Raw genomic sequence first — 25,140 nt, forward strand, 5'->3', positions numbered from 1 at the left:
TGGAGACATGAACCATCACAGCCCAATAAATTCAGAGAAGAAAGCAGCATGAGCAACCTAAAGAGAAACAGAATAAAGACTTGTAATCAGTTCTCCTTCCTCTTCCTCTGTCTTCCTGCATGTAATGAGCTATTCACTCCAGCACCTGGCTGCAAGTGCATCATCTGTTATACCCCTTCAGCACGAGCTCAGAATTGCTCAGACTTCTGCGTATTTTTAGACTAACAGATCTCTCAAAATCTGTTTAAAAACCCCAAAACAATCACAACCTTAAGACCTGCATGAGGAAATAAAAAATGCCAGAAAGAAATACTTAAACACAAATATTTACTTCAATTATAAAAGATAGAGAGTGCTCGGGGGCCCAGTTTGTGCAATTCAGGAATTGGGAATGGCCTCAACAGAGTCCCTGTGCTGGAGCAGCTCCATCACTGCCAAGGGCTGGATGGTGGCTGTGGGTGGCAGGAAGTGCTCCTGGATGGAGAACTGCAGCACTCAGCACATCCGTGTCAATGCCTCTGATCCATTTGCCTTTTGCTGTGCTGGAGGGCTCTGGAGAAGTGCTGCAAACCCCTTGGACTCCACTGCACATGGGAACCTGGAGGAAGGGCTGGAGATCTCGGAGAATCCCCCCGGAGAACTCCTGTGGCAGAAGAGAGCACAGATGGGGATGAGGGCTTCAGGACCAAGGGATAAGGTCACAGTCCACAACAACCAAACAACCATTCCCTTAGATGACAGATATTAGAGGCCACAGGCTGGAAACCAGAATTCATGTAAAAAGCAAAATATTGGGCAAGGGGAAAACGCACTTAAATTGAGAACTTCAAGCTATGGGCACAGGGCCACCTCTAGAGAGCCAGAAACTCCCCACCTCCTCCCTGCTGAAGAGAAGGAAGGCAGTGGGGAGGCTTTTACACCATGGACAGCATTGAAAGGAGTAGTGAGGGAAACAGCTCCCTCCCATTCCAATCTTTCCACATGGGGAGCCTAGGAAAGATTGCTTCTTCTAGCATGGCAGAGGGAAAAGGGGAACAGAACAGAGTGGAAGATTACCAAAATTATTAGACCTCCTTGGACTCCCCTCACAGTCAATTCACTCAGTGAATGTATAAAAATGCACAGCTTTTTGAGAGAAGCCCTTGCTCCCCTCAGCACCCAAACCTCTCCACTTTCCGTAAGATAGAGACCACACCAGCACCAAGGCCTGCCCACCAAAGAGCTGTCCAGGAGTTACAGCCATTTCCCTGCTTCAGGGAGAGGTGGGATCAGTTTGGAGGGGCTGCTGGTCCTTACTGGTCTCGCAGTGGGGTCCCTCCCAGCCGTGGCACTCGCAGCGGTAGCTCCCTGGCCCGAGGATGCACACGCCCTGGTTCATGCAGGGGTTGGGCTTGCACAGGTTCACAGGGCTTCTGGCTTCTGCAACAGCACAAGCAGAGAGCAGGCTCAGGCACATCTGCATTATTACTAGCTAAGAGCCACGTCCATCAGGAATGCTGCAAAAATTGTCATCAGGGGCTAATGGGACTGGAGAAAGATTTGAACGCGGCAGAGGGTGCAAGCCACAATTCTAGCTTGACACTTTAACCCAGAGAACAGAATGGCTTTTCTAGGTGCTTCAATCTGGAAAAGAATATTCCTAGTAAAGCTTAAAAGAGTAATTTAATGATAGACTGCATATCCCAGAAAAGCAAAATGGAGGATCTGCAGTGCTGTGAGCACTCCCAAACTCCCCACATCAGACATGGACAACACAGCAAGACACGGGCCCTGCTCTAACAGGTTCACAATCCCAAACGCCACTCAAGTTCAAACCTCACTTTGCCCCAGAGAGAATAAAGGTTTCCACTGGAGAGGAATAAGGAGAAGTTGCCAGCTGGGAAGCAAGGATGGCATGAATGGAAAACAACACAGGGAAAATTTCTGGGTTTCTTTTCTAGGGGGTTTGAGAGAAGCCTGCAAGCACAGCCCAAGTTATTAGCCCTGTTGTTATGAAGTACATGACAGCTTTCCCAACCCTCTCAACACAACAGAGCCCAGCTGTCAGCAGGGCTGGCAGTGTTCCACGCTGCCTTGCTGCCAATACATTAGGTTAAGTAGCAGCATCCCAGAGGAATTTGCTTCCAGTCTGCTGGCAACACCACTGCGGTGTTGGTGAGGGTGTGAAATTCCTCTGCTCAACAACTAAGTGGTGTAGAGCTGCTTGCCTTACTCTTTGCTCCAGGGTAGAAAAATCACAGAGAAAATAGAAAAAGGGGAAGGAAAGAGAATACAAATCCTATCCCCTGTCTTAACAGACATTGTGCTCATTCTCCCTCTGCACATCAAGTCTCAACCCACACCTAACGCTGGCAAAATTATAATTGAAATTATTTTTTTTGTTTTTTTGACTTTCCTAAACCTGACACATATCAGTCTTTAGCTCCAGTTGATTTTATAGGGAATCAAGCCAGGTTCAAAAACATTTTGTCATCATGGGATTTCTGAGCTGGGATCCTGCTTGAGAGTGTATTCCCAGGGACTGACACTTTCATTTTCATTGGGCTGGAAAAGTCACTGGCAATGAAATCTGGATCTCTTGGACACACCACTCATCTTCCAGGTGCTGCTGTTCCCCAGGGAGCTGTTAGCTACCACGAAATTCCAAGGGTCATGTGCCCACCTCATTCCTCCAGGGATGCTCCACAGCACAACCTCAGAGACCCTGTGCTGCTGTTCCCCAGGGAGCTGTTCCATGGTGCTCTGCTCCAAGGGTCATGTGCCCACCTCATTCCTCCAGGGATGCTCCACAGCACAACCTCAGAGACCCTGCTGTGGGGAATTATTCTGCCACAATTCCTCTAAACTCAAGCCTGCTCTCAACATGCCTTAAATAAGGTTCTTGCACTTTGATGATCCCAGTGACTTGTATTTCCATTCATCTGATTCATATATATGTAATGCTTGGGAACTTTTCTCCTAAACCCTGGGTGTTTTTTTACTGGACTCTTCAGATGAGCCTCAAAACTAATACCATATTCCAGGTATACAGAGGCAGGGTCTGTTTCTCAAATACTTTTATAATGAATCATAAATTTTTTAAAGTCATTTCACAGACAATGGTTCTGTTATTAAACCTTGGACTTGGGAGTAGAAGATGAGTGAAGGGCTTATCTTTACATCGCCCTTGGTCCCAGCCTATCTTGCACAAACTGTGATTTACCTGTACATGAAATGAAAGCAGCATTTCAGTCTCAGGAAATGATATGTTATTACCCTGACTCATTGAACCTTGCTGTCTCTTCCCCTTCACCCCTGGCATTTCAGCTAATTCCAAGGTACAGTACATTGTTTTTGTAGCAACACAGCTGAAAGCACCACTGCAACAGAGACACACTGAAAAGCTCAGGCAGAAACCATCTGCAGAGCCTGCCAGGAGAGCAGCTCCTCACCCCAAAGAGATGATGCTGCAGCTCTTTCTAAGCCTGAAGGACACAAAGGCATGCCCAGAGATGGAAAGGACCTCTGTGCTGCAGCTAAAATGTGCTTCTTTTGATCTTATAAACATGTTAAAACAAAGCAAATGGATAGATGTTAAATTTGGGCTATTTTGAATGAGAAAACAAGGCATGGTATTTTAACTAGGAGGACTTTCATTGTCACTGTCTGAAAACTAGAGCTGATGTCCTTTCTGAAAAGCTGATTTCTACACAACGTGCAAATATTTCAAATTCAGTATTAGAGCCTTATTTTTCACCAGCTGAGGACTGGCACTCATGACTCAAAGTTTTGAAGAAACTTCATCTTTTTTTTTTTTTTTTAACCCCAAAACAGGAGTTTTTACAGAAATATTTGAAAATTCTTCCCTTCCATTTTGAGGATAAGGATTTGGTCCTACAAATAAGATAAATCACAATTTGTCTGAAGGCTTCAAAATGGACAGATTGTGATTTTAAGATTAAATACAGGGCAACACAAAATCTCGAAAGCCTGCATGACAATTTCAGTAGTGAGATGTTAAGGATGAACAGGAGCAATGAGGTTGCAGACTCACTTTACAAACACCTGGTAACAAACCTGTTGGACAAGACAGCAGAGACCTCACTCAGGACCAGCACAAAAAAGGGGTCCATTAAGCCCCCCCAGAAACACAGAAAGGGTTCAGTAATACACAGCAAATTCTACAGATTTAAAGCAACATCAGAAAAAGACTAAACTTCTTTTTCCTTCAGAGAAAGCAGAACCTAGATCTAGCAGGGCTGGAAAGAGCCAGTCACACTATGCCCACTCTCACCCACTGGACTAAATCTTAGGAAAGCTGGTTACTAATTCCTGCAGGATTGCTTTGGGCAGTCATCAGACCTCTGTGTCATAGCTTCCCCCTCCATAAAACGCAAAAGATAGTATCCAGTTCAGTCAGTAAAGCATCAGAAAACCTACAACAGCAGCAGCTGGTGGCACTGACAGAGAGAGTGATGGCTGGAGGCTCTCCTACCTTCACAGATCCTCTCGATGATAAGGCCTTGGTAATACTGCAGGTCTTCGTAGGAGGAGACGTGGAGCAGGTAGTTGGGAGACCCAGCAACTCTCAGCAGGGTGTCCCTCTCTGTGTCCCCAATGACCACCACAAACACCAAGATGCCATTGTGCCTCAGCTGCTGAGCTGGGGCAGCTGCATCCTGCATGCCCCCTCCGTTGGTGAGCAGCACCAGCACCTTGTTGACGCCAGGCCTTGCTCCCTTCTGCACAGTCATTACGTCACTGTAAACGTGCAGCAAGGCACTGCCAGCAGAGGCTGAGTCCCCAAGGAAGGGCGCCTGGTCGATGGCCTGGAGAACAGCAGAGCTGCTTGTGTGGGCGTCCAAGGCGAACACGGTGTGAGCTCTGCTGCCATAGGTCACCAGGGCAATTTGGGTGACGTCCCGGTTGATGATGAAGTGCAAACAGCTGCTCCTGACAAAGCGCCTCAGACGCAGAAAGTTCTCCAGGCCAACTCCAGACGAGGCATCCAGGGCAAATGCCAAATCAAGAGACTGGGCCTGGCAGCCTGTGGAAAGGAGCACAGAGATGGGATCTCTCAGAATATGTATCTGCTCCTTTCTGACTGAAAAACAGCAGTGAGAGGAAATCGTGGGCAAAATTCAACACTGCTGATCACCGATTGTGAAGGCTGATCTTTGTCTCTTTCACACCCATAGGCAGAGATCCATCACAAAAAATTACTCGTGGAAGGTTAGTCCCTGGATTTGTGACTGACAAACAAAAACAAGGACATTTGTCTTTCTGTCCTTCCCTCCTCCCTGCTGGAATTCAGCACACCTCTGCATGGTTTGGCAAACTTTGGCAAACAGTCTTACCTTCAGGACTGCCCACACTGCAGATTTTTCTCTGCAGCTCTGGCATCCTGTTGAAGAGGTCCTGAGGGTCAGAGTAGACAATGGTCTGCTGTGGATTGCCAGTCACCGTGGTCAGCTCTGCTCTCATGAAGCTGCTGCCTATGCCAATCAAGAAGATATTTTGGTCCTTCACATACTTAGCGGCTTCTGCCACCGAATCCTGGGACTTGGAGTCAGTGAGCAGGACAACCACACGTGGGAGATCATCCTGCACATCTGCAAAGACTGGGGTGCTCCTAAAACCGTGCTGTGCAATGTATTGCAGGGCTCTGCCTGTCAGGGTTCTCCCCCCACTGAAATTCAAGGCATCAATGCTCTTCATGAGACTGAGTGTGTCCTTGTGTTGGCCCAGCTCAATGGGTACCTTCACATCATCATCGTAGTGGGCCACCCCCACACTCATTGGCGAGTCGTGGCCCACCACAGCTTGGAGGAATCTCTTGAGGAAGGCCTTGAAGCGCAGGAACCCTTCCAGTGTGACCCCTGCTGAGCTGTCCATCAGGAAAAGGAGATCCACACTGCACTCGAGGCTCAGCTTTGCTGCTGGAAAGAAGATTGTTGAGTTGTTGAGAAGGCAATCAGTCATTTGCAGGGCAACCCCAGCAGGGGCCAGCTGGAAACCTTGTGGAGAGGGGACATTGTGTCCATCAACCCAAACATTTTGCCATTCATATCATGAGCTGGAGGACAAATGAGCCAGGAGCAGGCTTTGTTTTGGTTGGATTCCATATAAGCCTTTTGAGACAAGAAATATCTATGGAAATTCATGAACTTTTGGATGGCAGTCTTAAAATCAGAAATTACAGCTCCACTCTTAGTGCTGTGGGCAGAACACTCTGAATGACACAATCACATACTAGAGAAAGGAGAGAGTCCAAGCACCAGACCCTCACCTATGACACCCTGAGACTCTGAAGCTGGAACCTTGGTTCTGGGGAAAGTAAGTACAAGGTGTTTTCTAATGATCATGAGCTTTTGGCTTTTTTACATTGAACCCCCAAAACCAGGAGCTCCTGCTGCACCCATGTGTGTGGGGAGGGGACCAGCAACACCCATGTCTCTCCCAGGGACTCTGTTCTCCTGATCCCATGGCACCTGCACTTAGACACAAAGGCAGCCGTGCCAGGGTGAGACTGTCCATACTGGTGCTCTTCATACCCACACGGTGTCTGAACAGCAGGACCCAGCCACTGGGTCTGACACAGCCATGACCAGCATGAGAGTAAACTCAGCCTGCTTTTTGGAGCAAAGCACAAGGACTGTGGCCCCACCCCAGCTGTCCCCAGGGTGGCACAAAGGGTGTCACCAAGGCAGGACTCGGCTGAGAGGGAAGGAGACAGAGCACAGGTTCATACCCACCACAGTGGATGTCTCCTCCATAGCCCAGCAGGCAGAGGCAGTGGTATCTGTCCAGTCCCTCTGGGACACACGTGCCACCATTCTGGCATGGCTGGGAGTCACAAGGGTCTGATCAGGACAGGGAAGAGAAAGACAGGTCATCATCAGGAAGCCTGCCCTTCCCATCCTCTGCCAGCACGAGCAACACTTTTAGTGGAAAAAGGGTCACAGCTCTGCCCCTCTTGCTAGAGCTTGAACTAACACAGGGCCATGTGTACCCTCACCTCCACGGTCATTTCCATTTGGGGTGGCTCTCCAGCAGGCTGTGACAAGAAAGCAAACCAGACTCTGACTTAATTTGATTTGGAACTATGCCAGTGACACCATATTCATATAAACAGAAAATTGTTAAAGGTCCTGCAGCCCTGACAGATTTTCAGCAGCAATGAAGAGGTCAGGGTCTGGCCTGCTGCTTGGACAGTATTGTACTGATAAAGAAAATGAAGCCATTTTCACCTGAACTTGCAAAAAGGACAGAAGGAGCCACAAAAATAGGCTGATGATCATCAGGCTCCCCACTAACCTGATGCTCCTTATGGTACCAAGTATGACTGGAGCATCACTGCATGTTCTGCTGGCTGGAGAACAGTGACTCCCTGCAGGCACTGGGAAGCAATGCAAGACTCTGCCCCCAGGACATGAACAGATGAGAATTCACTGGCTCCTCAAGTGGAGGAGAAACTACGGGGAGACATTTTAATCCAAAAGAACTCTGGTCACAGATACCCGTGAGAAACAAAAAACGGATTAAATATGTACTGATCACAGTGTCTCACTCAAAACAAAATTCTTGAGAAGTGAAAGTAAATCCCTGTCTTTTGTTCTTTAGCTATTACCTTTCCTGTTTCATAAACTAAAATTTTGGAAGAGCAAAATCCCACCTGGACATACAGTTCGGAAGCATCTGGATGGGTGTTTTATCAAGACTCGCTTCCACCTGAAACAGGAAGAATAAGACCTGTCATGAATTTAAATATTAACAAGGTGCCTTCAAGGTGGACCTTACTGTGTTTTCAATGGAACAAATTTTTCTTTGAAAACACAGGTTTTCAAAACAAGTATTTTTTTAAAAACAGTCCATTCTAAATGAGATGGCAAAAGGAAAAGCGTAATTTCATTGAATCTACCTATTTTTTTTTAATTCAACTGTAATCTTTACATTTTAAAATTATGGATTATTTTTAAATTATGGAGTATTTTTAAGACTCAAAAAATATTTTGTTTGCTTGCTTCTCTGCCAGTGATCAGAGCAGAGACTCTTCCTAGGACTAGAGACTGTTTGCATCAGTCTTCTGAGGAATCTCCATCCCAGTAAAGAGCCAAGGTGAGATAAAAGCCTCATTGCTGTATTTGTTATCTCTCAGGCCCACTCATTTTTAGAGCTGTGGGTGCCCAGCTTACCTGGTGAAAGGGCACAGTGAGGCCTGCACTGAATTGGGCTGCTTTGAGCCTTTCCAACACACATAGCTGCCAGCCAGCTCTTTCACCGTCTCCAGGGTCCTGCGTTCACAAGGGTGGGACTCAACTTTGCAGCCTGCAGCAAAGCAAAAAGCAAACTAGCCTCAACTGCCTGAAAATACAAAGGCTCTAAGAGCAGACAACTGGTTTCAATACCTAACAACAGACTGGGCAGAGCTTCCAAGAGCCTCTGTGAGACCTCAGAAGAGAGATTTCCTGTTGAAAAGATCACCAGCCTACTCCACTTTCTAGGAACCTAAATATTCGGCCTCCTTTGCTTTCCAATAAACCTCACACTGCTAAGTTCATGGTTCAGTGACAGCTTTTCAGCCCCTTTGGTGCCTTTATCATTCATGTGTTTGATTTTCTGCTACCTCTGGACCACTCTACTTCTATCCTTTCTAACTACTGCAAGCCCTGGGTGCCTCCCCTTAATACACAGCCAAGTCCATTAGGAAATTTAACACAACTGCTTTTATCCTTCTATCCCCTGCCACATGAGCAAAAGCCAATATTCCCATTTTCAGAGGTGAATCAGGATACAGAAAGATTTAGGTTTCTGCAGCTTGGAGGTATTTGGAGAGCATGCCATCCTGTTTGGGCACCAGAAGCAGATTACCTCGAAGTGCAACACCTGCTAATTCCCTGTAGGCTTCCTGACACTGCCTCATCTTCCTCACTCAGTGCCATGTCCAAGCTAAAGGCATGGGCATGGAGGTGTGGCCAGCAGGGTCACCTGGAGCAGTGGCAGTGCAGACAGGGTCACTCAAGGTGCTGTACAGGCCGTTGGCAGCATCGTCGGCATCTCCAGCAAAGAGCAGGTGCCGCTCAGGGGGCTCGCTGGCCAGCACCTGCAGCTCCTCCCACCTGCCAAGCAAGGCACAGGTCAGCTGCTCAGCCTCCCCCACAAGGAATTAAGAGTCAAAACCAACCCTGTGCAGCAAATAGAGAGTTGAAGCAAAACCACGACACTCCTCAGTTTCCATGATCCTGGCGTGTTTAGTCTCAGGCAGCAGCATAGCTCTACTAAGTGGAAAAGTTTCCTTCATCAGCTCTGGTGCTGCTTCTACGTCAGCCACCAAGTCAGTGTTTCCCCCATGCCTGTGTTACCCTGCAAATTCTTTTTTGTCATGGTTTAAGTATGGTATTCCCCAATTTAGTGGTCTCACTGAAACCAGGCTTCCCCTTGCTTCCCCTCTCACCTCCAGCTGGAAACACGAAAGGCAAAAATCATGGATTGAGATAAGAACAATTTACTGAGAACAAAAACGAAATAAGAAATCAAGCAGTAACAGCAGCAACAAAAATATTAATGACAAAAGATAAAAGGCAAAATTAATTTACTAGGAAAGTCTGGCTCAACACTGATTGTTTTGTCCACCATACTTTCTCCCCTCAAGGAAAGGAAGGAAAGGAAGGAAAGGAAGGAAAGGAAGGAAAGGAAGGAAAGGAAGGAAAGGAAGGAAGGAAGGAAGGAAGGAAGGAAGGAAGGAAGGAAGGAAGGAAGGAATGCCCTTCCTCTCTGAAGGAAGAAAGTCCCTTTCTCCCACTCCTGGCAATAACAAAACATATCAATGATAAAGTTACAGATTATCTCCTAGATACAACCAGAGCTACCCCTTCCTCTCTGAAGGGAGAAAGTCCCTTTCCCCCACCCCTGGCAATAATAAAGCATAGCAATGATAAAGTTACAGATTATCTCCTAGATACAACCAGAGCTACAGAAGAAAAAAAAAAAAATCAACCCTGCTCTGGCAAAAACTAGGACACCTTTTCTCTTTCCAAAACTCACATCTATCCTGAGACAACCCCTACTCACCAGGACTGGCCATTTCACTAGCTGGGTGTCTACTTCCCAAGTGGGAGACAAGAGGGACAAGGACCAATCACAAGGAAAAGACTACAATGTCGAGGAGCTTCCCCAATGGGAAGAAGACGGGAGTGACCAAAAGCTGCCCCAACAGGAAGGAACTGTCAGCAGCCAGGAGCTGTCCCACTGGGCAGAAGGCATCGATTACAAGATATGGGACAAACCCCTGCACCCAGAGAAGGATGAGGGTGCCCAGAATTTTGCCCAGGAGGGCCCCACCTCTCCCAGCAGTATGGGCACCGAGGTGGCAGGAGAGGCAGCCCATGAGCTGCCCAGAACCTCTTCTGCCCTGGGGAGTCCCACGGAGGATGAGCTGGCAGCAGCTGCTGCTCTGGCAGGAGCTGATGAGGAGGAAGAGCCCCCCGAGCCTCTGCCTGCTGAGGTGGAAAAGGCACCAGGTTCTCCTGCCCTCAGGGAGGAGGCAGAGAACTCAGACCCTGCTTCATGCTGCCCCCCAGACTGCAGCCAGGCTCTGCTGGATTTAGCAAGGCACATCAGCTGTGACATTGTGCACAAGGCTGTGCTTGTGATCCAGGAATCTGGCCAGGAGCCAGAGGAACAGAGGGACCTGGAGCAAAGCACGGCTGCTGAACTAGAAGCAGCAACTGCAGGAGGAAGAAGGGAAGAGAGCCCAATTTTGGCCCTGCACAGCCCCTTGCTCAGCCCACTGGGAGCCCAAGCCCCCAGTGAGGAGGAGGAGGAGGCAGACGAGGGATCAGTCCTGGCAGAGCAAGAGCTTGAGGAGGGGGCCTTGGCTGGGGAGCTTGAGCTTTCCCAGTGCGAAGATGAGGAACACACAGAACTGTCCCAAGGAGAAATCAATAAATACCAAGAGGGGTCCCAAGGAGAAGCCTCAACTGAACAGAAGCTGTCCCTAGAAGGAGCTGGTAGCCACCAGGAAGAGTCCCAAGGGGAAGCCTGCACTGAGCAGGAGCTGTCCCTATATGAAGATGGTAGGTACCAGGAAGGATCCCAAGAGGAAGCCAGCTTTGAACAGGAGCTGTCCCTAGAAGGAGCTGGTAGGTACCAGGAAGGGTCCCAAGGGGAAGACTACAGTGAGCAAGAGCTGGTGCAAGTAGAATCCAGAATCTATCAGGAAGGGTCCCAAGGGGAAGCCTGCCCTGAGCAGGAGCTGTCCCTTGAAGAAACTGCTAGCCATCAGGAAGGGTCCCAAGGGGAAGCCAGAATTGAGGAGGAACTGTCCCTAGAAGAAGCAGGTAGGTACCAGGAAGAGTCCCAGCAGGAAGCCAGCAGTGAGGAGGAGCTCTCTTTAGAAGAAGCCCAAAGCCACCATGAGCTCTCCGATTGGGATGAATCCATCGGGGAAGAGCTGTCCCATGGGGATGCTGGAAGCTACCAAGAAATTTCTGACTGGGAAGAGGCCATGGAGCAGGACCAGTCCTTAGAAGAAGCCCAAAGCCACCATGAGCTCTCTGATTGGGATGAATCCATCGGGGAAGAGCTGTCCCATGGGGATGCTGGAAGCTACCAAGAAATTTCAGACTGGGAAGAAGCCATGGAGGAGGACCTGTCCTTAGAAGAAGCCCAAAGCCACCATGAGCTCTCTGATTGGGATGAATCCATCGGGGAAGAGCTGTCCCATGGGGATGCTGGTAGCTACCACGAAATTTCAGACTGGGAAGAAGGCACAGAGCAAGGCATTGAGCAGAAGCTCTCCTTAGAAGAAGCCCGAAGCCACCACGAGCTCTCTGATTGGGATGAATATATTGGGGAAGAGCTGTCCCATGGGGATGCTGGAAGCTACCAAGAAATTTCAGACTGGGAAGAAGGCACAGAGAAAGGCCTTTCCCAAGAACACGTCGGCAGCTCCCAGAATCTCTCTGACTGGGAACTTTACAGCAAGCACGAGCTGCCCCATGGAGACATTACTAGCTACCAAGAAGTGTCTGATTGGGAAGAGTCCATTGGGGTATCCAAGAAACGTCGCTCCTTCCTGTACCGGGCGCTGTGGACGCTGCGGGGGGTGTTCTTCCCCTGCCTGGCCCCACAGCCCGAGGATTAGGGCTGGCTGGCAGCACCAGCCCGGGCCCTGCAGATGGCAGCTGGCCCGCAGCCTGCCCCCGTCCTGGGGCAGCCACACGGGCTGCCTTTGCCCAGACATGGCCCTGCAGCCCAAGTGGCCTCCCCAGGACAATTACCCATGTGGCCAGCCCCAATCCAGCACCCCTGGGGGACACTTGGTGCCATGTGACTCACAGGTAAAGGCCACAGACTCATCAGGATGGGAAGAGACCTTGAATGTCATCCAGTCCCACCATCACCCTGGCACTGCCTCCATCACCCTGAAACCATGTCCCCAAGTGCCACAGCCAGATGATGCTTGAACATTCCAAAGATAGAGACTCCACCACCTCCCTGAGGAACTTCTTGCAATCAATGCCTGACCACTCTGTCAGGGAAGCATTTTTGAATATTTCATCAGAACCTCCCCTGGTAGAATCCAAGGACATTTCCTCTCATCCCGAAAGGGTTACATGCTGATCCTTTGGGATTTTATCCATGGGGAAGGGGCACAGACAGGTATTTTGCACACTGAATGACTCCATTGCACACTGCATGACTTCACCAAGCACAATTCATCCAAAACAGGCAGAAGTTGGGTTTTAGAAATAGTAGCAGTAGTAAAAAAAAAAAACAAAACAAAAACAAAATACAAAGCCCAACCAAAATACAACAACAACAACAACAAAAACACAAAGAGAAAAAGAATAGTAGGACTAATAATAATATGAAGAAGTTTGAGAAGATAAAGAAGTAGTAGTAGTAAATAAGAAAAGAATTAAGCATAAGAACAAGAAAAAAATTAAGAGTAATGATAAGAATAATAAAAAGAAAAAATAATAAGCATAAGAACAAGAATAGGGATAATAAAATTATTAAGAATAAGAAAAAGAAAAAAGGAATAAGAATGAGAAAAAGAATACAAATAGGAAAAGGAATAAGAATAATAATAAGGAAAAAAAAGAAAAATAATAGGAAAAGGAATAAGAATTTAAACAAGAATAAGAAAAAGAAAAAAAGAATAAGAACTAGAGTAAGAAGGAATAACAAAAGGAATAAGGACAATAATAAGTTGATGTAGAAGAAGAAATGGAAGTAAATACTAGGAAGAAGAAGAAGGAGAAGAATAATAGGGATGATAATAATAATAAGATGATGATGATGATAAAATAGTAGTAATTGCAAATTGTTGTTGTTGTTGTTGTAATATCAAGTTAAAATACACACCTACACATCCTCTAGCATCACAGAATGGTTTCGTTTGGGACGGACCTCAGAGATCATCTAGGTCCAACAGATTCTCTTCTGCTCTTCTTCTCTCTCTCTGACACCTCTTTCCTATTTCTCTCTCCCTCACATTTCTTGTAAATAAAATCCATGCTAAATAAAATCTCTATGTTGTCATCATATGGTCTCACTTGTATCTTCATTCTGGCAGAGGCATCTCTCTATAAAACACATTCTCTGCCCAGCCTGTCTCCAAAGCAGAGGTTCTCCAGCCCTCTAGGATCTCAGCTGCTCTCCTCTGAACTCATTCTAACAGGCCCACATCCTTCTTATGCTGTGCCCCAGACACGGCTGCAGTGCTCCAGGAGGGTCTCAAACCATGGACTGAGAGCCACAATCACCTCCCTGACCTGCTGCTCCTCACTCCTTTCATGCAGCCCAGCCCAAGGGCGGCTTTCTGGGCTGGCAGCACAGATGCTGACTCAGGCTCAGCTTCTCCTCCATCCACACCCCAAGTGCTTCTCCTCAGCCCCTGCCCTGCTCAGCTTCTCCCCACACATGCCACAGACCTGGTGGTAATAACGCCACTAGAGCAGAGTGAACATTTCCAGCTGTCTTCTAATTTGTTCAAGGAGTTGTGCTATAAATAATTTCCTGTAATTGCCCTTAAGGGCTGCTTTTATTGCAGGGGGACCAAACCACAAGTGTCACACCTTCCTTGGAGCATTCACATTCTTTGTCTGCATTGACACAAACAGAACCTCATTTTCTTTCTGAACATCCATCCTCTGCCCAAGCACCTGATTCCTGATTTGCTTGTTCTAGAAAAGCATTTCATCATGCCCAAGTTCACTGTTTTTCCATCTACCCTCTGATTTTCACAGAAACTTTTTTCATTCTGTACTTGCCAGGCCTCTTTGCTTTGAACTTCTCCTCTGCACTGCATCATTGCCAAGCATACTCAGTGATCATGTGTTCATAGCAAGTCCAAATTTGCCTTTTTCTGACCAGATGTCTGTGAGATGTTTCACTGAATAGTGCTTTGCATGAGGAAAAATACCTGTGCATAGTCAGTGTAGTGACTAAATCTTGATGATTTAGCTCAGTACACTGTGCCCATGTGAGCCCTGAGGATTAGAAAAAATTTAATAAAGAGCTCAATAAATTGCTTATTAATTTGCATTTGGAGCTTCACTGGGGTTTGGCACAGTGAAAGTGTGTTTGAGGCATTATTCCAACAAGGATTTTCTGGACTTTACCTGCTGTCTTTCTTCAGGAACAGCACTAAGAAGGTTTCTCTCCTCGAACCATCTACTGACTGATATGAAAGAAATTCATATGAAATTTAGCTTGAGATTACCACCGAGTATGGCTGGAACTGGCCAGCGAATTCCAAAGCTATTTGGACAGCATTCACAGAGAGAGACCAGCAGTCTCCAAATAAATCACAAAAGTTTCACTTTAGTCTGGTGCTGCCTCCTTCCAAGCGCTGTCAGCTCCGGGCTGAAGTCAGGAAATGCCTCACTGGCCAAAGGCTCATCAGAAGCACATCAAGGAACCTCTCAACCAAGATGTCAAACACCCATTTCTTTTCAGAAGCCAACTGGAATCCATCCATAACTATTTTATCAACTGCAAAATGTCAGCTTTTCATTTAAACTAGACGAAATGGCCAGGCAAAAAGTAATTATTTCTGTTTGATCTGTCAGCATCCCTCTGTTGTCACCAAGGAACAGTGACACCAAGAAGCAGTGCCAGCCAGCAAATGCTGCTTCACTTTCTCTGCTCTCACAGACTTTCAACAACAACCAGAGAGGGAGAATGCATCTTTGTTTTCTGTAAGTTTTTCCTGTAACTGTACACAAGAGGTTTTCTTGATTTGCTAAACTCATCAAAAGAAATACAACAAAATCCAGCCAACTGATCTTGCTTGAAAAATGCAAAACTGATCACATTTGCTTGCAATATGTACAACATCCTGAGAGCAGCAGGTATCCATGGGAAATGTTAATCTAACCCTTAGTCCTAAAGCAGATCAGCTAAAAGAGCAGACATCCAGAGGCCTTACCAATACCTCATCTATCATCAAAACAAGTGCTGTTTGGGGGTGATTGCCAGATCCTTAGTAGATCCAGATGTATTCTTCTGAGATGGAAAGTTTAGATTTTGAGAGGTTCTAAGGACAGCTCTTCCTTGAACTTCTGGCTCCATTTCCTGGGGTCATGGGAAGACATCCAAGTCTTAACAGTCATGAAGAGAAAAGGTTTCTATCTGAAAACCTGATCCTCTTGAATTCAGCAAGCACCCACAGATATCTACAGACCAGCAGTTCATCACTGACTCACAGGACAAAGGAAATTGTAACCACCAAAAAATGAAGCAGCACACTGGGTTGCCTTAGCTCAGCCATGAGGGAACAACATGCTTGCTTTTCCATGGAGGATGTATCCCACTGCCTGGCTCAAATAGACAGAAAGACCTGGAAAACTCTATTTACCACATTATAATAGGACACTAAAAACTGTATCTCCTATCAGCTTTCACTAAGACAGACCAGGTTTCACATTTTTAGTGGATTGTGGATCATGGACCACAGTGTTCATTCACCCCCCTCCCTGGGGACAGCACACTGGTGTAAGCACAGCAGAAGCAGAGATTTCTAAACCTCAGAAACCCCCTCAATCCATAGGTTATTCATAGCCCAGAAAGAGAAGAGCTGTAAAATAAGCTGACCTGAACACAGTCCTCTTGATTCTCTCTTTCACTTCTTGCTTGGTTAGATAAGAATCCAGTGGGAATTCAAGGTGGGGAGTTGAGCTAAACTGTATCATTCCCACACGGACCTAAAAGAAAAGGTTATGGAAGGTTATGAAAGGTGCCCGTGCCAATTTTACTCTTTTGATCAATTTACAAACTTGGGAAGACTGAATTGTATGGAGCCAAACTATTTTTGCTGTTGAGCCACAGGCAGTCTAAATGAACTTAGAGCAGGAACTCCAGTATTATCTATACAGACTATAAACAAGGCAAAAAAGTTTATCTGGAAACAACAGGAGCCTCTGCTGCAGTTGGAGGCAGCTCAGGATCTATATTTATCCACTCAGAGCAGCTCATAGCCTCAAGGGCAGTAAGTTTATAAATAACACCTTCTACACCAACCCATTTAAGCACTGGGCAGGCAACCTTTCCATTACTGACAGTAGCTCCCTCTGGCACTGAGCACAGCAGGCAACACAAACCAACACTTTTTCTAACTGCTCCTCTAAAACCTTTTGCTCTAGTTGAAAATGCAAACGGACTAAATGGTCTGTACTAGGCAATACATCCAGAATACTTCACTGAAGCCTTACAAGAAGTATTATGGAATATGACAATTCCAAAGGTGACAAGACTATCAATTTTCAGTCCAGCCTATGCGAGGATTAAGTGAAAGACTAGAGGAAAGATGGTGCTTAAAAAACAAAGCACACCACCAAATCTGCAAATATTAAATATTCACTGACACAACCTTCCCAAAGACCTGACATTTGTTTGGAAAGGCTCTGGCATGGAAACAAGTCCAGCAACCATCCCAGCCGGCTCCAAGGCCCTCAGCTGAGGTGGTGCTGTGGGACTGACGCACACCTGGAAGCGCTGCCAGTCTGGCTTAACTCCCCTCAGATGAGCCCAGGATGTGTCACTCAGGCCCAAAGGTGCCCCAAGGCTGACTCCAAGGACCAAGAGCTGAAACTACAGCAGCACAGCACCCATCTCACTCTAGGGGAAGAGACCAAGCAGACCGTATCATTTACATCTGTACAGAAAGGTGGATAACTTCCCAGAGAATAATTCTGCAGCTTTCCAAGGAAAAGCAAGAGAAAAATTCAACTAATCTATGAGCTTCCAAACCAAAATAAAATCAGTAAAAAAAACCCTCAAATTATAATCTTTAACCTGAAGGATTATGTATTTTCTCAAGTTCAAAAGGAACTGCTTAAAACCTGAAGAACCAAGAAGCATCCTCCAATCCCACTGCTTCACAAACCACATCTTTCTGACACAAATAAATACTCTGCCCCCATGGCAGCTGGTTGGTTGAATTTTGCAGTTTCACTCAGCACATTACCACTGACCTTTAGATGCACTGCCAAGCTGTTTGAAAATTAGAGGAGATATTCCTGACACTCACTCTGTCTGGATGGATGTCCAAGGCATCACAGAGCTTGCCTGCAAAGTGCTTGGACCTTTCAAAGCTTCCTTTGCCAATGCTGTAGGAGCCATCCAGGAGGAAAAGGACATCTAATGAGGCAGAGCACTGCATCACTAGGAGAAAAAATATATACACTGTGAAACTGCCCATTGTTAGCCCTGCTCGGGAAGCAGGCAGCCAAGAGCTGAAAATCCAGACAAATTGCAGAGGATGGACAGGGGCAGCCAGTGCTCACAACCCAAATCCCACATGCACCCCTGCTCTGGCCTGCAGAGCTCCAGCTCAGCTCTCAGTCTGCCAGACTCAGCTCAGAGTTCAGAGCCCCAGCCTGGTCCCAGTGACACAGAGCAGCCAGGGCAGTGAATTATAGCAGATACAGGGAGAGGTGCTCTCTCAGAGAGGACACAGAGGGAGGGGGGAACAGCAGGGAAAGGGAGCCCTGCCCAGTGGGACCTGCAGGCTCTCCCAGCCCAAGGCACAGACATAAATCCAGGAGGCATTTACAAAGTCCCACAGACCCCAGCATGTTTCATCTGCAGCACATTTTTCAATTTTCTTATTTTTCTAAACACAAATTCGCTGAACAGCTCCCAGACACAGACAGAAAGACTTTTCATTAAAATCTGCCTTTTATCTCCTCTTCAGAGATGTGTCTTTGCATCACCCCTGTCTGCATGAACATAACTGCTTCCAAGCAGAAGTTTCTGAGGTGCTTTTGCTGCAGTGGAAACCCACAATTTCACTGACATTCACATTTAATTTTCATTCACTGAAATAAATAAATGGCAGATTGCAGACTATGAAGAGTCATTTTTCAAAGCGTTTAAAGGGAAATTTTAAAGCAGCATTCTCTGCAGCATTTGTCAGAATCAACTTCAAGGGAAAAAGAATCCAGAAGTTCAATAGAGATCAAGCACACTGACCCCTAAAGAGCTGTTTCGGCCAGTGATGTTACTCTACCCCCATTATTATAATCTTTTTATTGTCACTACTTTTTCCAAGTCCTTCCTGCTAGCCAAAACCTGAATTTATAATTAGGGTTTTCTAATACCAGATTACAGGGATTGAAAGTTGTGAGGCATTCCCTTCTGGGTCACTGGCTCTCCTAAGGGGGCACCCAGCCTTGCCCTGGGGCTCTGTGTTGAGGACAAGCTGCAGCACAGCCTCCCTGCCAGCACTGTCCTGGCTTGTCAGCCCTGCCCTGGGAGCTGGGCTGAACCTGGAGCTGCAACAGGGCTGTTATCCCTGCCTAAGCGTGCACAGAGAAAACTGCAGAGCCCCCAGACTGTGCTCAGCATGGAGAAACACTCCTCAGGAGGCTCTGCAGCTGAGGAGTGCAATGCAGCTCTTCCACAGGATGTCTGCAGCCCACCAAGGGATGCCAGAGGATGTGCAGCAGGGAGAAACACCAAACACCCATCCCTGGGATGGGAAGTCTGAGCTGAACACATGGTGCTGCAGGGCATGCCTGGCATAGGAATGAATGCACTCTATCCCTTGACAGACAACAGAAAAAAATGGGGATCAGGAGAGAATTCACAACAGAGTTTATCAGTAACTGATTGCAAGCACAACAAGGGAGCTGCAGGTGAACATGTGCCAGCCAGAGCCCATCACCCCTGCTCCCAGCAACCTGGCTGTGCTGGCTTTACAGCCTGAAAAAACACCCCCGTGGGAGGGCTGATCAAGGCTGTAATTAAACACAGCTCTGCAAATCAGGATTGCTTGGAGCAGGCTCTGAAGAACTGACAGAAACACCATCCAGTTGGCAAATAGCCAATTTGGGAAAACCAGAGTAGATCACGTCCCAGGAGAGCTAACACCAATGGGGAAGAAAGCCAGGCTGGGGTAGAGGCAGCCACAGTGCTGTGACTGCCAGAGCACTTCTGGGGACTAATAAATGTAAATAACTCCAAAAACAAAAAAAAAATTTAAAATGCCAAAACAACCACACCAAAACAACCAAAGAAAGAAGGAATTCAGATATAGAAAATGCTTCATAAAACAAACTTACACTGGCCAGCAGCTGAGATCTTGCCAATCATCTCCTGGCCAACATGGATTTGTTGTATACCCAACGCCAGCAAAGCTGTGGGATCAAACAGACAAATCCATGAACAAGATATACAGGATTTAACCTATAACAGCAAAAATGCTGGTATAGGTTTCACAGCTGCAAAACATAATTTGGTGACACAGCAGTGAATCTATGTCAGGAAATTCCTTCTGGCAGGGACACAGAGAGCAGGAAAATGACAAAGACATGACTGCAGCACACAGGACAGTCTCTCTGCTCACTGCATGCAGGGACACAGGGCAAGAATGAGAGCTAGGCCAGCCTTAGGCTTCTGAGATTACAGCCATAAACACTGGATAGATTTATGAACTTTCAATATAACATCACCTTTTCCCACATCAGTTAGACACTTCACATACAGATCAGTCACATGTTCACATTCTCAGAAAAGCTGCTTCTCCAGGAATTATTATCTCCCCTTTTGTGTGAAACTATGTTTCAGAAGTTTATCCCTAAACCTCTGGAGAGGCACTGAGTTGGCTCTCATTCCTTGGAGTGAAGAACCCTGGCTGGAGATAGAGAAGCTTCCCAGACAAAAACCACTGATGCAAAATGGCAGCTTTAAACATACCTTGGGAAAGCAGGAAAATGCAGATGGGCTCAAATGACAAGAGGTTCGTGGTGACAAATCTGGAAGGGAAAAAAAAAAAAAACCAACCAGAAACAAAAAGAAACAAAAGAGGAGAGGAATAGAAATATGGTGACAAATCTGGAAGGGAGAAAAAAAAAAAACCAGAAACAAAAAGAAACAAAAGAGGAGAGGAATAGAAATCCAATTCCCAAAGCCAATTTCTTTACCTGCAGCTGATCATCTTCTTCCTGAGTGTCTCAGGTGATGAGCTCAGAAACATTTTGTCAGAGGGCAAAAGTAACTTCTGCCCTGGGAAGAAGGGTAGGGAAGAGATTGAAGGAAAAAAAACCCATGAAAATGAGGGGAATAATAGAAATGGAAATCTCTCAACATACTCCTCTCCTTTCCCATCACATCCGGAGAGAGCAGCCCTGACAGGGAGGGACAGCCAGCCCTGCCTGCCCTCCTCTCCATGCCCACGCACACCTGACCTGACCTCTCCTCTCCTCTCCTCTCCTCTCCTCTCCTCTCCTCTCCTCTCCTCTCCTCTCCTCGGCACCTCCCTTTCCCAGCTGAGTCCCACCAGGGTGCGGGGAAGCCGGTGGAGAGCCCCAGAGAGCTGCTCGGGGCTCCACCGAGCACAGTCTGAGCTGCATCCCCCCGAGCTCCCCCCAGCCCGGCTGGGACGCCCCCGTTCCGCAGCCCAGCCCGGGGACCCGTCCCTCGAGCGGCGCTGCTGCCCATCCCCATCCCCATCCCCATCCCCATCCCCATCCCCATAATAGAAATGGAAATCTCTCAACATACTCCTCTCCTTTCCCATCACATCCGGAGAGAGCAGCCCTGACAGGGAGGGACAGCCAGCCCTGCCTGCCCTCCTCTCCATGCCCACGCACACCTGACCTGACCTCTCCTCTCCTCTCCTCTCCTCTCCTCTCCTCTCCTCTCCTCTCCTCTCCTCTCCTCGGCACCTCCCTTTCCCAGCTGAGTCCCACCAGGGTGCGGGGAAGCCGGTGGAGAGCCCCAGAGAGCTGCTCGGGGCTCCACCGAGCACAGTCTGAGCTGCATCCCCCCGAGCTCCCCCCAGCCCGGCTGGGACGCCCCCGTTCCGCAGCCCAGCCCGGGGACCCGTCCCTCGAGCGGCGCTGCTGCCCATCCCCATCCCCATCCCCATCCCCATCCCCATCCCCATCCCTGGGCTCCAACAACACTCAGCCCCAGGCTCTTTCACGCTTTGTGTTTTACAAGGACTGGCTTTCTGGGGAGATGTTTTTATGCATAACTGTCCAGCAAAGTCAATTTTCTGCTCATTTTTCCTTTGAAATCAGCGAGGCTGCCATCACATCGTAGGTAGATTTCAGTGACACTTTCAAGCATGCCCAGATTTAGACCAAATGTATCTGGTAGAGCTCTTGGCTTTCTATTTCAAACATGTATATTTTTTTTTTTTTTCAGATTAAAAGCACTCACTAGACCGATTCCTGATGGATCTCTGCCCCTGTCATTGCACAAGTAGATTTTTGTTATGTAGTTAAAGACAAGTAAGTGTTCTTCTTGATAACCAGCTCTATTAGTTTTCCCAGAAAATGGGTGGATTTTTCCCAGGAAATACTTGTCTCTGCAGCAAATTACATATCACTCTCATCAGACAAGGCAAGATACCTAAAGCAGGCCATGCTCAGTTACCTGCACAGGTACAAAATGAAGAGGGGATTAAGAAATCCCCTCTGGCACCACCCCACCAGGGATTACAGACACAATAACCCTGTCCTGCAGTGCCAGGTGCATCGAGCATCTCCCTTCAGCAGGCTGTCCCCACCAAACAGACAGTAAGTAAAGGGAGATCAACACAAACCACAACTTCATTGGGCAAGCCCCACTGTGTGTCCCTCAGGAGCTTCAAACGCTGCAAATTCCACGGAGGAAAGGTCATTCTTCTGCCATACCTCAAGGACATTCTTCCTAGGAGCAGTTTCCAGGGTGCACATCACCCAGAGCTGGACAAGCCTCTGCTTGCAGTCAGATGTGACAGGTATTGGGGATTTCACATTGTTTTTATACAAAACATTGACAGGTCAAGACGTTTCGCCAACTTGGTTTTATCTTGGGTTTAAATCAGCTAATCTGCAGGATGAATTATTTGTCTTTTAGCCCAGCCAGACTCTCAGCAACAGGAATTGAAAGAAAGCTTCATCATCATCTGCTGCTCATCAGCATTAGCCCAGGATTAGCAGCAGCAACCTTAGCAGCTTTGCTGGGGGGGGTGGGAGTGGGGTGGTGAGTGAAGGACATTTTCATTTTATCATCTCAGTCATGAAGATAGGGAATTTTAATAATGTCTACCTCAATAATGAGTCAAAAATAAATATTTTTTTAAACCACACTAAGTCAAAACTCCTATTTTTGTACCCAGATTCTCACTTGGACACACGAATATGACGGCAACTTACTCTTGCTAAGTAAGAGTTGTAACCATGTGCACTGTGTTTGGGGGAGAGAGACCAGAGATGGGAAAGAGAGGTAAAGGGGAAAAAAGCTCCTCTTGACAGGTACCTTCCCAACATGTCTTTCAACATTGCAAAATATCACTCATTTAAATCGGGGAGAAAGCAGGAAAGATTACACTGCATATTCATTAAAACATATTCTTAACAAGCCAAGCAGCCTCCTGTCGGTGCTGAGGAATGGCCCCAGCTTGCTGAGGGGAGCTCGCTACTACGTGCTCATCTGATGTTCAGATGTAGGGAGGGAGAGAGGGAACCAATCTTCCTGTCTCTTTTTTCAGTCTCTCTCAGCTTGTTTTCCATAAATAACTTTTGCTTTTTTCTTCTTGCCAAGGTTTGGAGGCAGTGAGCAACTTCTGTTAGGAGCCCCTCGCATCCCCTCTGCCCAGCCCCAGGCATTGCCTGGGGGCAGCCCACAGTGGGATCTGAAACTGAAGGGTGAGGAGGACGACAACACACTTCTCCTTAAAACAAACATCACAAATTTCACTCTAAAAGTTTTGACAGTGTTTTTCTCCAAGGGATAAACAGGATTAAATTTGCAGAAGATGCTCTGCAAAACCAGTTTATTTGTTCTCCCCAGCCCAGTTCTGCAGTGAGGGAGTTTTGAGAGACTCTTTTCCCTTGTACAGCAAAGACTCCTGTCCATAAAGAGACCTTGATCTTGCAGCACTGCTCACATGGGGTACTGTCAAAACCAGCATGCTGCAGATCAGATCCTGTACATGAGTTACAGAATAAAAGGCACTTTTCTGACCTGAGAGTTTTGATAAACTTACTGTGCAGTTTATTCTGACAGAAGTGCTTATGCTACTGACTTTGCCTGTGGCTAGAGCACACGCTGAAGATGACATGGTTGATACCCCAACACACAGATGAGAAGTGGGTCAGAACACACACTGCCTGTCCAGCACAGCCCTTGCTGAATAAAGTGGGGAAATCTGATTGCGTGGACGATTTATCTCACAGCGATGCCTCACCTTTACTAAGCAAAATAAACAAAAAGGCTACTCTCATTTCTTTCATGAAGCATCCGGACACATTACAGGTATCAGTCTTTCCTTGATTGTTAAGTCATGATCAAGTTGTTATTGTGTCTTTTGCAGAAAGATGTCTATTACAGACATGAGACACAACCTGTTGGAAAGCCAGCCCTGACAGGCTCAGCACTTTCCCCTGGCCGCACCCCAAAAGTGCTAGAAACAAAGTAATTAAAGCACTAGAGCACGGGCTGAGTCTGGTTTCCTGGGCGATGGGGATTATTTTTATTTTACTAACGCATCACGGCCCTGTTTATTTATTGAAGAGATTCACGCCGTGTTCCTGCCGAGCTGCGCCAATCCCCGCACTGAGCTCGGCATTCCCTGCGGGGGGACCAGAGGCACAGCAGCCGGGACTGCTCCAGAGCCGGGACGGGACCTGGGCTGCGGAACCGCCCTTGTGGGTGCCTCCCGTCCCTCCTCGCTGCCCCGGGGCTCGGAGCCGGCCGCCGCATCCCCGCCCATGGGACAGCAAGGTGTCCCGCCGGGACCGCCCGGCCCGCCGGGAGCCAGCCCCAGCCCTCCCCGGGAAGGCTCTCCCGGGTCCCATCGCCCATCCTGGAAGGTTCCCCCGGGCCCCATCGCCGCCCCGGGAAGGCTCTCCCGGTCCCCATCGCCCCCCGTCCTGCTCCGCGCCGGGCTGGGAGGCAGCGGCCCGGAGCAGCCGGAGGAGGAGCCGGGCGGGGCTGCCCTCGAACCCCGCTGCACATCCGGCTCCTCTGAGCGAGCGAACCCCCAGCACCTCTGAGCCCACACGGCCCCATGGCTCCAAGCCGGAGGTTTAGGATGTTCTCAGTTTAAAAGGGTGGGGAAAAAGCTCTCCGAGCCGCACTTTACCTTTTCGCGGCAGACTCTGCCCGACCCCGGTGCACCTGCGGGGGTTGTGAGCAGCCTTCTCCCCACCTGGAGTTACACCGCGACAGCCTCTCCTCATCCGCCACAGCCCGAACCTGTAACTACGATCTGGGGGGTGGGGAAAGAACCCCAGGAACACCCACATTGCTGTAGGTTACATTTAGGAGGAACACTGGTGTATCCACTCCTCCAATAGGCTCCGTACAGCCAAAACTGTCAGCAGCCCTGGAGCACGGCCAGCAGGCCTGGCAGCAGCACCGAGCACTACAGGCACAGTCACTCTGCTCACAGCAGCCCCAAAGGGGCTTCATGTGGCAATCAGGCTTTTTCAATGGTTTTTCTAATGCTTTCTTTTCCACAGAAAACTATTCCTGACCTGTGAGCAGAAGTACCACATTCACACCTGCTACACCTGGAGGAATGATGTAAGGGGCCTGTTTTAAAAATTATGTTTTGTTATTATGCTATTATTATTATTCTGTGCCAGTACTAGCAGTTACACAGAACTGAGCTCTTTCAGTCAAAGAAGAGCTTGCACACCTCTTCCCACACAA

General features: G+C 47.7%; 1 protein-coding gene across 2 annotated transcripts; it reads right to left on the reverse strand.

The window, feature by feature from the left end:
• Window positions 1–346: 346 nt before the first annotated feature.
• VWA2 (von Willebrand factor A domain containing 2) lies at window positions 347–24,720 on the reverse strand. Of its 2 annotated transcripts, XM_041461325.1 has the most exons (14): window positions 24,569–24,720; window positions 20,415–20,496; window positions 20,188–20,246; window positions 19,554–19,628; window positions 17,519–17,652; window positions 16,084–16,193; window positions 8,968–9,098; window positions 8,175–8,307; window positions 7,655–7,710; window positions 6,735–6,842; window positions 5,337–5,918; window positions 4,475–5,026; window positions 1,297–1,419; window positions 347–643 (listed from the first exon to the last, which is right to left on the reverse strand). In XM_041461325.1, exons 1-14 carry the CDS (start codon window positions 24,663–24,665, stop codon window positions 510–512), a joined length of 2,376 nt encoding a protein of 791 aa, XP_041317259.1. In that variant the 5' UTR covers window positions 24,666–24,720; the 3' UTR covers window positions 347–509. The 2 variants fall into 2 exon arrangements, with proteins under 2 accessions (XP_041317259.1, XP_041317260.1); XM_041461326.1 differs by lacking the exons at window positions 17,519–17,652; window positions 19,554–19,628; window positions 20,188–20,246; window positions 20,415–20,496; window positions 24,569–24,720 and having other exon boundaries at window positions 5,337–5,915; window positions 16,084–16,322.
• Window positions 24,721–25,140: the final 420 nt, after the last annotated feature.

The sequence above is a fragment of the Pyrgilauda ruficollis genome, unplaced genomic scaffold (genome assembly GCF_017590135.1).
Source record: "Pyrgilauda ruficollis isolate IOZ18807 unplaced genomic scaffold, ASM1759013v1 scaffold15, whole genome shotgun sequence".
Taxonomy (NCBI): domain Eukaryota; kingdom Metazoa; phylum Chordata; class Aves; order Passeriformes; family Passeridae; genus Pyrgilauda; species Pyrgilauda ruficollis.